The sequence below is a fragment of the Lupinus angustifolius genome, chromosome LG15 (assembly GCF_001865875.1).
Source record: "Lupinus angustifolius cultivar Tanjil chromosome LG15, LupAngTanjil_v1.0, whole genome shotgun sequence".
Classification (NCBI taxonomy): domain Eukaryota; kingdom Viridiplantae; phylum Streptophyta; class Magnoliopsida; order Fabales; family Fabaceae; genus Lupinus; species Lupinus angustifolius.
The window spans coordinates 12,965,631-12,979,428 of NC_032023.1; the positions used below are offsets into that span (position 1 = coordinate 12,965,631).

Here is a 13,798-nt window from a genome sequence, read left to right on the forward strand (position 1 = left end):
GGAGATGAACGAGTCCCTAGTATTCCTGGATGAGGTATTATGTTGGATCGGACAGTTCTCACAGCACAAGCTAGACGATCTCTGACAATCCCTCTTTGCAATCAGGATCGATGAGAGGGATGCCCATAAAGTGTTTGATATGACACCGTTAGGGATGGCAAAAAACCAGTACACGCGGGTAAAACCCGTACGGGCACGGGTCACAAATGGATACCTGCAGGTATTATTAACGGGTTTTAAAAATACATGTAGTACATACAGGTGGGTAGGGGTATTATGGTACTCGTGCCCGCTGGTACCCGTTATTTATATGATTAATATATTATATTTAATTAAAATAAAAATTACATTATTCTAACATTCATTACACTATGTATATTTTTTGCTTTTTCTTTGTTTACATTTTTTATTGACTTTGGTGGTGAAACACCCTACAAATATTATTATATGTGTAGAAATACACATGTTTTACAAAGAAAATATATATTTTTTGTTAAGGAAATAAGAACAAAAAATCACACAAATAGAAAACACCAATATATTTAGCATTTTTGTCAAATATTCAATCAAAAGGTACAAAAATAATTTAGTTTCATCTCATTTGAAACATATTGGAAGTAAAAGATTAAAAATTCATTTATAATATAGGAAACTCGCGGGTACCCGTTGTACCCGCGGGGTACCCAGAAATACCCGCGAATACCCGCACACGGATACCCATACGGGTACGGGCAGATATGGATAATGTTCTCCTATTTTGAAACAGGTAGCGGGTACCTACTACCCGTGTCCGCCCGTTGCCATCCCTAGATACTGTCCTGAAATGGATAGTTCTTTGGGACAGATCGATCATATATCTTTGCGAGGAATAGTTTGGTGCGTTCAAATCGGCTTGTTATGAAATATATATTGTGTATGTTATGTGTGTCTGTCTCGATGTAATATTCTGTGGAACTCCATACCGTCAATGAGTAATATTCATTAGATGTCTTACTCCTTCTTCTTTCTACTTGTCTTCTATTCACGTTTTGTTCAGATGGATCGTTCTGTCAGGATTTGGAGTTACCGATTTTTGATGCCCTAGGAGGGGGCATGGAGTAGTGATGGTCATAAATACACCTACACATGTCCTTGTGCCTTAGAGATAGAGATGGTTTGTGATAGATCTTCCATGCGCTTTCCTTACCATCACGAGGAGTTGGAGGCTTCCTTTACCCTGCCACCTCGTAGGCCGACACCTGCTGTGTCGTCGACTCAGTCTGTGACCCCTCAGGGACCAGATGCTATAGGGCCTTCCAGGAGGCAACGGACTTGGAACGACGCGATCAGTTCCCCAATATGGAGGAGAGCAACCCAGCGGACGATGTCAGATCTCCAGGCAAATGCAAGGGTGGTGACTCCTTTGCAACATTCGTCCTATGTTCCAGAGGAGGAGATGGTGGCGGAGGAAGATGAGCCATCAGCTGAAGAGGATGACTGCATGGAGTTGATCAACATCGAGACTCCATTGAAGTTGTCAACCTCTCCTCTGACTCGAAGATATAAGAGGATCCAAGCGAGTGTTCCAGCACAGCCGCAGACGCTGGGGCTAGCCGCTAGGAGCTATTTCCATTTCTATTTTGCTTTTTGATTAGGGTACATGTGTAGGGTATTTATTTTGTGAGTAGTTTTATTTGGGCGACGATTAGGATTTCGCCTTGTACTTTGTACCAACATTTTATGAAATTCTAATGAAGTATGATTCGAAGTTATATTAAGTTATTTTTTATTACCATTAGGTAATGGTTTTTGATTTTCTGCATTGTATGTTACTTAAAGTAATATTCCAAAAATGAAATGAATATAAGGAAATAAATTTGTTATGTCTTCATTATTAAAAAATTTTTTTACCCATTTTTGAGCAAGACTTTTGGATTAATTTTCGGGGCGTTATACTATGCACCACAAAAGAGTAGGGATGATAAAGAAAATCGAACTTGTGGGTACTCGCTCGAACTCAACCTGAATTTAACGGGAAAAAACTCAATGTGGTTGGTTCGGGTTTTGCCCGAGTTTAATTTTTGGGTTTGGTATAGTTGATACATACCTAAACTCGCCCCAAACCCGATTAATATATGTAAAATCATAAAATTACACATAAATACATATATAGAACTTATATATATATATAACATGTATATATAACCTATGTATATAGAGAAAAATATATGTTTCTGACGAGTTTTCATCGTGTTCGGGTTACCCGAAACCCGATGGGTTTAAAGTGATATCATTGTTTTCAACCCGTTTAATTCTGGTTCAGATTTTGGATTCCAGGTTCAGGTTTTGGATTTCAAGTTCAGGTTTAGATAAGTACAAACCCAACCCAAACTCGACCCGTTGTTATTCCTACAAAAGAGTTTAGTTCCTTATATATAGAATGCCCATTTCTATATATAAAAAAAGGATAATATGAATAGTTAGATTAGATGAATGTTGCAAGAATCTATAGAAAAGAGCCAGGTTTGATAACCCTGTTTCTTTCTTCTACCTTAATTGATTTGAGCCAATAATTATAAAATCTCACATCCTTTAAAAAGGGACTCCTACAAGGGTAACAAGTAAACCAACTCTTACCGATAACTATATAAGGATGTTACCTTGGGACAGGTTAAAGAATAAAGTAAAAAGTAATGTAGTTAATATAACTAAGTTAAGCAAACCTAGACTAACCCCATTTGCTATTATTTAAAAGTCACTTAGCTTGTAATAGAATTACACAGTAAGCGATTAAAGTAAGTTACTTGATTTAAAAAAGTTGATACATTTACAATTTCACTCTCTATAATTTTAAGATAAGAGAAAGTGGATTATCATTACTATAAAACAATAAAAGCATGTAGTGGTGAAAATTGAGTTTCCTTGTTAATGAATAACTAATTAAATAGGGATAAATTAGGAGGAAATTAAATATGTATAAAATACCTTATACAACTAACCTTACAAAGCATATGTCTTACAAATAATATCAAATAGAGTATTTTTTTTTATGAAATTGAAAGTTGTGATAGCAAGAGTTTTCTAATAAATAAGAGTAAAGGTATAAATAATTAACTACTAGAATTTTAAAAATAAAATTATTTCAAATTGTGAACACATTTTCTCATATAACTGGTACATAATGTACATATCGGGTCATTAAGGATTATCTTCATTATTAGAGAGATAAGTGTTACAAAATAACAAATAAAAGATAATATGTTATGATATTTTTATACTTTTATTTATAATAATATAACATTTTCATCAATAAAATAAAATAAAAAACAATAATCTATACGTACGGGAGAAAATTATGGGTCTTATTAAGTCACCATTTTCCTTTGTTTTTAATGGTAATAGGGTAATTTTGTTATAATCAGAAGGGTAAATGTGTCATTGAAAATTGTGTTTTTCTTTATTTTTTGATGTAATTGTCTCTCCATTAATGAAGATGATCCTAACTCGTCACCAAGGTATATACAGCCAGGTGTTACACGGGTGTGGATCCTCTCTTGTAATGGATGCCAGTGGTATGATAGGATTATGACACATGTCTCAATCAATTTTTAATGGTCAGAATTTTAAAATATAAAATAGTATATTTTTAAGTAAATTATTTTAGGCAAAATGACAACCATGTATTTCTCTCTCTCTCATTCCCCAATCTATTCATGGAAATGGATCCATCCTCTCCGGTACTGGAGAGTCCTGTGTTGAATAGGATGATAACATATGGCAAAAAAAAATTTAACGACTATAATTACATGTTATTTTCTATTAAAAATAAATAAAAACTTTTTAAAAAATTGTCATCCTCATATTTTAGTATTGGAAAGGAGTTGAACTCTCTATTCATGATTTCATGAAAAGTAAAAAAGACATTCCACAATCCAATTTCATCTTCTTGTCTACTTTGTTAGAACGTAAGAACAATAATCACATGTTATCATTTGTTCCAAGTTGACATTTTTATTCATTCTCCATTTTACTCTAGACTACTCACTGTGGTAGCTAATCTGTGTGTTGAAGAGGAAGAAGAGAGGAAATAATTTTTGATTTTTTTCTTCCAATGAAGCCACCGTTTCTACAAGTTGCTAAAGAATGGAGTCATGGTAGCTGCAAGTTACTGAAGAAGAGAAAATGCTATTAATGACCTTGTGGGTTCTCACTCCACCGTTGATGGTTGAAAGCAACCAATTTGCTTTTCCAAAAAGAAGAGAAAATGCTACTGAAACTCTTATGAGTAATGGGAGAGAAAGACAGAAAAATGACATGATTGTCATTTTCCGTAAAACAATTTAGTTAAAATTATATTATTTTACATTTTAAAATTCTGACCGTTAAAAATTGACTGAGACATATGTCATAATCCTATCATATTATTGGTCTCTCCATTACAGGAGAGGATCCAGACCTGTATTACACAACCTAATTGCATTGATAACAAATGGAAATTGAAAACAGGAGAAATACTGGAAACGAAGATCACTTATCCTATTTAGTATCTTAGAGTAATTAAAAAGTGATACTTCAAAAATTTATAAATACATAAATTAATATTTTTATAATTATTATAATTTGATTGGTTTGAAATATAGAAATTTATTTTTTAATTAAGACATTTGATCTATGTTGGTATGAAATACTTTTTAGTACATTTGATTTTTGTTGGTATGAACTATTTGTAAGGTGCTACTTATAAATGGACCTCAATGACAACCTAATATCACTAGCGTGTATCTCATCTTATTTACCCCTAATACCTCGAATAATTCACCTTTTAACTAAGTGGCATGTCATCATTCTACATAACCCACCTCTCTCTCCCTTATGTCATAATATTTGATTTCTTCTTAATGAGTCCCCTTCACATTTTACATGAACGAGATTTCGTAAGGCCTTGGCATTACTAGCTTTACCGCTACATAAGATGTTCTCCAGGCATCAACTTAGGGGCATTGGATCTGGAGAGTGTAATATGAGATTCCAATGTACAATAGTAAAAATATGAATATACTATCCTAAATCTGATTTTATATCTCACGCCAATGAAAAATATGTCATGTCAATTAAAAATACAATTTAAATTTTTATTATTATTGTTTTTGATTCATTATCATTAAACAATACAATATATGAGAGATGATTTGAGACAATTTTTTCTAATAACTAGCAGTGTACTCGTACACTTGCACGGGTCGTTTCTTTGTTTATGCATAATGCAAATATAATATACATATATTTTATAATATCAATAAATCATGTATTTGTATGAAAATAACTCATAAATTAAAAACACACTAAGTTAGGATATGACAGATATTTCCATGAATATATATACCATTGTTATCTTTTAATTAAATAATATAATGATAGTAATTAAATACATGTGACCCGTGCATTCGCATGGTTAAAAAACACATATGTTACTCATGCATTCGCATAGTTAAAACGTACATATTACTCATACATTCATATTATTAAGAATATACATCTTACTTGTGTATTTGCATGTTCAAGCACATAAGAAAAATAAATTGATAATTTTTAATTTGAATTTTCTACAATTAGTATTAAATTATTATTAACATATAAAATATATAATATGAAATATATAAAAAGTAGGAAGGAAAAAATGTGAGGAGGAGATTACATGTGACATGAAGGAAAAAATATAAGGAGAAAGTGACATGTAACATGAAGGAAAAAATATAAGGAGAAAGTGACATGTGGCATGAGAGAGTTTATTTTATTATATTGTTAATAGATATACCCAGAACAACACAAACACAAGTGTATGGTGGCCCACCTATAGTAAAACCTTTAACTGAAAGAAACACACCCCTAAAACCTGCAGCATTAGGGGTGGTTTTGTTAAGAATCTCACACCCCTTGCACAAAAAGCACGAGTATCGACATGTTACAACATCAACGTCTCTCACCTCTGATAAACATAAAAGGCTAAGTTTTGCAAGTAATCATACTATCGTCTCATTTCTATACAAATTGGGTTGGAGATTGGTGCATTGAAGCTAAGTCCTCTTCTATTTACAACCACTTCGGAGTCGAGTGAGAAGGAAGAAGATATCGATCAAATACCAATATCTCATCCTAGGTATTAACTCAAAGCACATATGAATTGTACTTGAATTTTGACGAATTTATTTTATTTGAAGTTGAATTTTTAAGTTTAGAACATGTTTAAATATTATTAGAATTTCATAAATAGGATGCTGACTTTTCTATTTAACATACCACACATAATTATTTTCATTAAAAAATTGTTCCCGCGTTTAATTAATTCTAAGGCAAATTTATTAAAATGGAATGTATATAAATATAATAATAGTTTGTATCAAAACTTTGATCCTATTAATTGTATTATTAATGGATTTTCAACACAATATTAAAATAATACTAGAATTACTTTTTATTACAACTTTGTCAGTTTAAGCCTAAAAATGGTAATTCAAATGATGACATTGTTTGAACTGACGGAGTCAATCAAAAAAAATTATTTAAAAAAATCAAAATAACATCGTTTTGAGTTTGAGAAAAATCAAGTGTTTTCAATATTTGTAATTATGTTTGTGGTTTATTAGCTTATGTTCTAGTAAAACTTTAATTGTTGACCAACAAGATGTTGATTCCGTCGTGTAAGGGCTCATTGGATCCACATACATCATATTAGGCCAACAGTTAAATATTCGATTTTTATGAACGATACTTGCTATGAGGGAGAATCACACATTTCAAAATAGATTATCCATAGGGTGGTGGAAGAATATCATGGTTATACAAAAAAAACTTAATTCTTAAATTAAATTTTAAATTGTTCTTTTCGTTTGATTATGTTTTCAAGTTATTTGTGACATTTCTTTATAGTAAACCTTTTAATTTTATATTTGTATGATGATAATTTCAAATTTGGAGTACATATAAAGTTATTAACCATGCTAGTTAATTTTATGATTTTAATTTTTTTTAATGTAAACTGAGTCAACTGATCTAACTATCTATATGGTATAATTATCTCTTACCTATTTTGCTCTTTTAATTAACTAAAATTATAATATTTTCTCACATAATAAACTATATATAAAAAGAAAACTTCTTATATTTATACTTCTATATATATACTATATATTATATATTATATACTATATAAATGGAAAATTTTCTACATATATGGTGTAATTATCTCTTACTTATTTTGCGCTTTTAATTAACTAAAATTATAATATTTCATACCTATATGGTGTAATTATCTCTTACCTATTTTACCCTTTTAATTAACTAAAATTATAATATTCTCTATACAATGAAAATTAGAGTAAGTTACTACACCAAAAATATAAAATCTCCAATATAATTGTTCATAATATCACAATTTATTTTCATACATTTTATCACAAAAATGATAATATTATATATACTCAATACAAAAGTGTAATACAGACACTTTATAGTTTATACCTACCTGTTGACAGTAGTTATTTATAAAGGAAACTTAATTAAAATCTAACATATATACGTAAAAGATTGTGTACGAATTCAAAAGATTTATGTAATAATAAAAATAAAAGAATAGGTTATTAATTATTACTAATTCAATTAATTTAATGATTTATTTAACGTAAAATAGACGTAGGGAAATTAAGGAAATTCCCTAAACCCTAAACCCACTAACATTCTCTCACTTATTGTTGTTCTTGCACCACCAGTCGTGTTGAGCAAATCTTCTCTTATTTATTACACAGAAAATTGTATTTTTATCTTCTTAATCCTTGAATGTTGTATCAAAGGGAAAAACCATCTTGTTCGTTTACAAAAGTTGTTTCCATGCTCAATTTTTCTTCCTTTTCGGCGTTTCCAATTTCCCATTTTCTCCCTACGCGCAATTATTTCCCTTCCACACAAAGAAAATTTTTGGTCTTTACAAAAGATTGCTGGTCTTTTCATATATCTGGTGATCCCAGAGAGGGAAAAACAAAAACCCAGAATTTAAAATCACCCGAAACACAAATAATAACATCAAATTTAACCAGGATAGGTGAATGTGAAAATGGGATTAGGGTTTTCAATTTTTATTGGGAACACGATGGAACCTTCATTCATTTCTAATTCATCAACTAGAGATGTAAATAACAACAGTGTAGATATGACTAACTAGGAATCATGGTTTGATGTGAATTTTTGTTATGTTATTTCTTTTGCTTGATTACTTTTCAAGCATGATGAGTTCCGCAACACCTACTCTTGATTATGATCATGTCACTAGAGTCATTGTTCCTATAATTCCACCTAGTTTCCAGGTGATATCTGATTCCGATTCTAGTTTAGGTTCTAGTTTTGGGGTTTGCAGTGATGATAGTGGGGTGACGGCGGCAACACTGATGAACTTGAAATCAAGATAATTAGGGCTGGGGAGCAACAGTGCAGGGTAGGTTCTATGTCATCGGCGGTGTCGTGGTAGTCATCATTTTTTTCGTCACCTAACCGGGTTGGGGAAGAGGGTTATGATGATACTTTTGGTGATTTGACGATGAGTGTTAGGATTGACATGTTATAATTGCGTAATCTGACACCAGAATCTAGGAGAGTTATGGATATAGACAATCCTTTTGAGTATGACACTGGTGAGAATGGTGGCTTTTACGAAACTTCCCTCTTAGAGATGTATGATCTTGAGCAAGTGGCGAAATGGACTGAGAGGATCCTGCCTTTCTTGCTGCTGTTGTTAGCTGTTTTCCTTCGAGAGCATTTCCAAGGTATTGCTGCTTTCTGCTCTAGTTTTATTTTGTTTGTTATCTTAATATGTTTTCAACTAGCAATTGCAAATATATTGTCGATGCCCAAAGGAGATAGTTAGATGCCCTAGTAAGAAGAGTAGATCAAATGGGGTTAGTCCAATTTCTAGAGAAAGAGAGTCCTAGAAAAACCATAGATAAAAAAATTAAGAAAATTTTGAGATCAATGTTTTGTCATGAACATGATTTATGATACAACATAATGGTGTCTTTCAATCCATATTGTGGACCTTACCTAATGAATTTAAGGTTTGATTGTTGTTGAATTGATTCATTCTACAGTCTAGGGGATTGACAAGGCAACTCTCACTTTTTGGCATTGTATTTTATTTAGTTCTTGAGGTTTTCTTATCCTCATCATTTGTACTTTTCTCTTCTATCTTATATATAATATTCTTCTTTTAAAAAAACAACAAAGCTATTCTCACTTTTATAGTTTCAGTTTCCTATGAATTTGTACTTTTGGCTCTTTCTACATTACGTTGAGGTATTCATTTCTCAAAAAATTGCAGGAGTCTTTGTCATGATGTTTACATCTTTTGTGCTGTTCAAATCTAATGACATTGTTAAGAAGCAGACAGCTCTAAAGGTGCTATACCCAGATTTTTGCAAGTCCTTTTCAAATTTCTATTCCTAAACGAAGTATCTATTTGTAAACTCCCTTCCCCCTCTTAAGAAAGTGAGAAAATAAAATTGGAGAAGCTCAATTTAGCTTCTATTTTGTAGGAAGATCGAAGAGCGTTAGTTCTTGCTGGTTTCTCTTCTGCCTCCATGTTGTATGTGATATGCATTTACTGGTTGTATCGCAATGATGATCTTGCATACCCACTTATCATGTTTCCTCTTAAAGAAACACCATCTTTATGGCATGCACTGTTTACCATTTTGGTTAATGGTAAGTATTTATTATGTGTATGCAGTTTATGTAGTTATTAAACATTAATTTATATTATTATAATTTTTACTTTTAATTAAATAAGATTTTTTGATTGGACGAAGACACCAAATGAGACAAGTAATCTCCACCCGTTTAACTCTACTACAAAGTTTTATTTACTTTGAGTTATGTAATGGTTTTCAAAGGTATATTTATTAGTTTATTAATAGTTTATATTAAAATAAAAAAGTTAGCTCCTAAGAAAATAATTGCGCAGTTCAAGGTCAAATGTTGAATGCTTGACTTAATTGTTCAATGTCCACTCATTTCAAGCCTATATTTATATAAAATGTTGATATAAGTGCTTATATACAAGTGACTCTCTAATCAATTTTGCAGTAGCTTAAGAACAACTTATTCTAAAATCTTGAATATGTTTTGTATGGTATTAATATCAATTGTGTTGTGTCACTTCTGCCAGGACTTCGGATGGACTCAATGTTCCTCTCCAAATTTTAATGTTTCATGTCACTCCTTTAATTTATGCAATGTGTAGAACAGTTGATTATAACATTAAATGTTTTTTAATGCTGTTTCAAAATCTTTAGGTCATCCAACATGTGCAATTTGAAGTCACTTTTATGTTCTATCAAAAAAATCAATATTTACCCAAACTAGCTGTTAGCATAATAGTTCAGTAGTATTTGCTTATATATTTGAGACATATTTTTATGCTGATAATGAACAGTATCTTTGTAAACATCTTTCATGTTATACCAATATGTTTTTTTTTCTTTCTCAGTGCTTTGGTTGGATGTTTCCCTGTGTCTTGTTGATCCTTTGATGTTGGAATTTTCTTGGTATATAATCATATTCTAATTCTCTTGATTTTCATGGTCACCTTTATGCATTGATTTTCAGATACATTAGTGCGGCAAGCAGCAATGGCTTTGAAGTGTATGTTGCTTATTTCCTTCAAAAATTGCAGACGCAATAACTTCCTTTGGCAGGTAATAAAGAGTCACACTCCTCTCAATTACCCACTTGAGATAACAATTATAGAAAATACATTAAAAAAAATCAAAAGATAATAACATTTATATTCTTTAATTTATATTGAAGTTACAATTTTAGCTTTAAAAATATACTATAAAATATATCTGTCATCTCTAACAGTGGAAAGAAGCCGGTCAATAAGTACCTTCCTTACTAACTAGCATTTATTTTTAAAATATAATTTCCTTCTGAAAGCATTGAACTTGTTTCTAGGGTAAAATGTTAACTCTGGTTGAGCACACACTGCTGTTATATCGTTCCTTGTTGCCGATTTCTGTTTGGAACACATTTTTCATGAACAAGGATTATGGGACTTTGTTTTCATTAGTGATGATAGGGTTATATTTAACCTTCAAGCTATCATATGCACTTGAGAAGGTATGTTTTTCATTCTTTAAAGTTCCTACTTATATTCTTACTTCCTAGTACAGTTACTAAGAACGCGGTTCTCTACGATACCGGTACGAGTACGTTGTATGCTGCTACCTCAAATATTCGACACATTAAGTATATATTACAATTATTTAATTATTACTAAATGTATATAAATATTTACATTAGTATATATATTACAATTATTCTAATATAATTTTAAATAGTTCCTTCATTTAATTTTTGTAAAGTATTTTTTATAATTATATTTATTTTTAACTTCCGTATTTTAAGTTAGTGGTACTTTATATTTATATTAAAGTTACATTTTCAATATATATCTTTATTATGTGAAAAATAATTTTTTTTGTTTTAATAGGTTCATTTCCTTTTATTTTTCACTATATTTGTTATCACTTTTCCAATACAATTAAAATTAAACACACTCCAACTCACTCTAACTTTTATTCCATTATCCCATGTGTTATAATGACTAGAATTTCAAAATGGAAAATAGTAAATAATTCAAGTTTTTTAAGGTATAATTTCTTCTGGGTAATATTAATATTTAATACAAATATTAAATAATTCCTATTTCAAATGCTTCTGGGTGATTATGTTTTCCATTCTTTTCCTCTTCCTCTTGGTTAGTGACTTCTCAAATGCTTGTTTCTTTACCTTTCCATTTGCTTCCTCTTAGTTTTAGTGAGTGAAATTATAAGTCTTGTCTTTCAATAAGTTTTTTTATACTGTTCTTATTCTCATTTTACCATCCCAATTCCTTCTCTTTTCTTTTGGACTGAAATTCACAGTAAAAACTGTGGTTTGCTTTTTACATGGAGGAAACAAAAGAATAGGATAGAACCAGTTTGCTAAAGAACGGCGAATTAGTATGCACGAACTGATTCGCGGTTTCTATGCTTTCCTACTGCTGTATTTAAAGCTTTTTTGTGTGTGGCCCTAAATTATTACATGTCTTCATCCTTCCATGTCGTTATTAGGTCCGATGCTTCTTTTATGCTTTAAAATCGTTATCAGAAAGGGAATCTCTTAATAGTATTTATTCGACAACGGACCAGGTAAATAATTCTTTTAAACTCTTTGATGAACAATATTCATTTATGCACATGTTTACTTACATCAATATACCTGCATGTTTCTATATATCGATATTGGTATTATCAATGATTCATTTTTGGAAATCTTATTAATGGCGATTCTAAATAATGAGTATCTAAATGCAGGTAAATGATGCTGGTGACTTGTGTGCTATATGCCATGAGAGGATGTATGCTCCTACTCAGTTGTTGTGTAAACACATTTTCTGCGAGGACTGTGTGTGTCAATGGTCAGTTCATACTTTTATTGTTTGTGAGGACTTTTAAATAGATAGTTTTTCTGTACTACCAATGTATCTCACCACCTTTTGGGATCCAAAAGTATCATTTTGGGTATACGGTTGTCCCTCTCAACAACTGTCGCTCACAGAAATTGAACCATTGACCTCTTGGTCATCCAAGGTATCTAACGGCGCCTTACACCACTACCATATATTTGCTCGTAAAAATGGAGTCTTGGACTAAAGTTTTTCTAAGCTTTAAATACTTTTCTGTGGAATAAATTCAGAAAACTGAACTGGTTGATACTAATAATTACTACTTATATTAGTAATTACTTAGATTGTATTCTGATTTGTTAACAATCATGGTTATCACTTCTCTCTTGACATATGATACCCTTGTTTTTCAGGTTTGAGAGGAAAAATACTTGTCCATTATGCAGGGCAGTTATGTCAACGCCGCCTCTGACGACATTTAGAAGCGGATCAACAAGTCTGTTTTACCAGTTCTGTTAGACCTGTTTTTTCCCTGCTTGAGTCATGATTTTGAGACAACACATCTACCTTATATATTTGATGTTTTGTTCTCTTGTGTGGTTAAAAATCAATGCATGAACTCTATGAAATTGAGATCGCAGGAAATGATATACTGTTGTTACAATTATGGGTTTTAAGTTTTTTTGGGTGTTAATGAGGTCCATGTACTAAACGCTTAAGCAACCTGATATGAGTCATGTGATAGACCCATTTGTTGATGTTAAATCCTTTGTCAACTCATTTCTCATTCACATATACCATAAGGCACGGATCTTTCAACTAAGATTGGGTGAATTAGTTGACTTAAAAATTATAGCTATTTTTCTGCAAAATCGAGAGTTAAAGTGCAACGGAAAATATATGCAGAAAATTAATAAGTAAAATCAAAGAGATAAGGGAGAAGAGAGTACACAAGAGATTTTTATAGTGGTTCACTTTCTTATCCACCGAAGGCTATGTCCAGTACTCTTGCAGCACAAGAGATTTTTCTACTAAAGATTATGAGTTGAAATTACAATATCTCACCCCGAGATTTCTATGTACCTTACACACTCCTTAATCCTTATTCACTTTTAGAAAACACATTTCCAAGTGATTCTAATCCTCTTTCTTATCACACCCCATGAAAGAAAGTATTCTGCAATAATAATGAAGAATGTTTAACTATGGCGGTATTGCCTTTACAAGTATGAAAGTGATGTAACTTGCAATCCAAACAACTATTTGTATACTTAGTAATAATGTTATTTTATAAGTTTGTAAACTTGAAACACTTTCACTTTAAGT

At 31.3% G+C, this 13,798-nt stretch overlaps 1 protein-coding gene across 1 annotated transcript; it reads left to right on the forward strand.

Annotated features, from left to right (window-relative positions):
• LOC109328481 (RING finger and transmembrane domain-containing protein 2-like) lies at positions 7,776–13,217 on the forward strand. The gene is made up of 8 exons (XM_019561965.1): positions 7,776–8,792; positions 9,344–9,420; positions 9,558–9,726; positions 10,630–10,718; positions 10,978–11,142; positions 12,138–12,215; positions 12,381–12,484; positions 12,886–13,217. The coding sequence occupies exons 1-8, from the start codon at positions 8,627–8,629 to the stop codon at positions 12,989–12,991; spliced, it is 954 nt and encodes a 317-aa protein (XP_019417510.1). The 5' UTR covers positions 7,776–8,626; the 3' UTR covers positions 12,992–13,217.

Excerpts from the sequence above, each read along its gene's own strand:
- LOC109328481 (XM_019561965.1), top strand. The coding sequence starts at position 8,627 with ATGGATATAGACAATCCTTTTGAGTATGACACTGGTGAGAATGGTGGC. Across the intron at positions 10,719-10,977 it reads GCAATAACTTCCTTTGGCAG|GGTAAAATGTTAACTCTGGT; the intron begins GTAATAAAGAGT and ends ACTTGTTTCTAG. Across the intron at positions 12,216-12,380 it reads TTTATTCGACAACGGACCAG|GTAAATGATGCTGGTGACTT; the intron begins GTAAATAATTCT and ends ATCTAAATGCAG.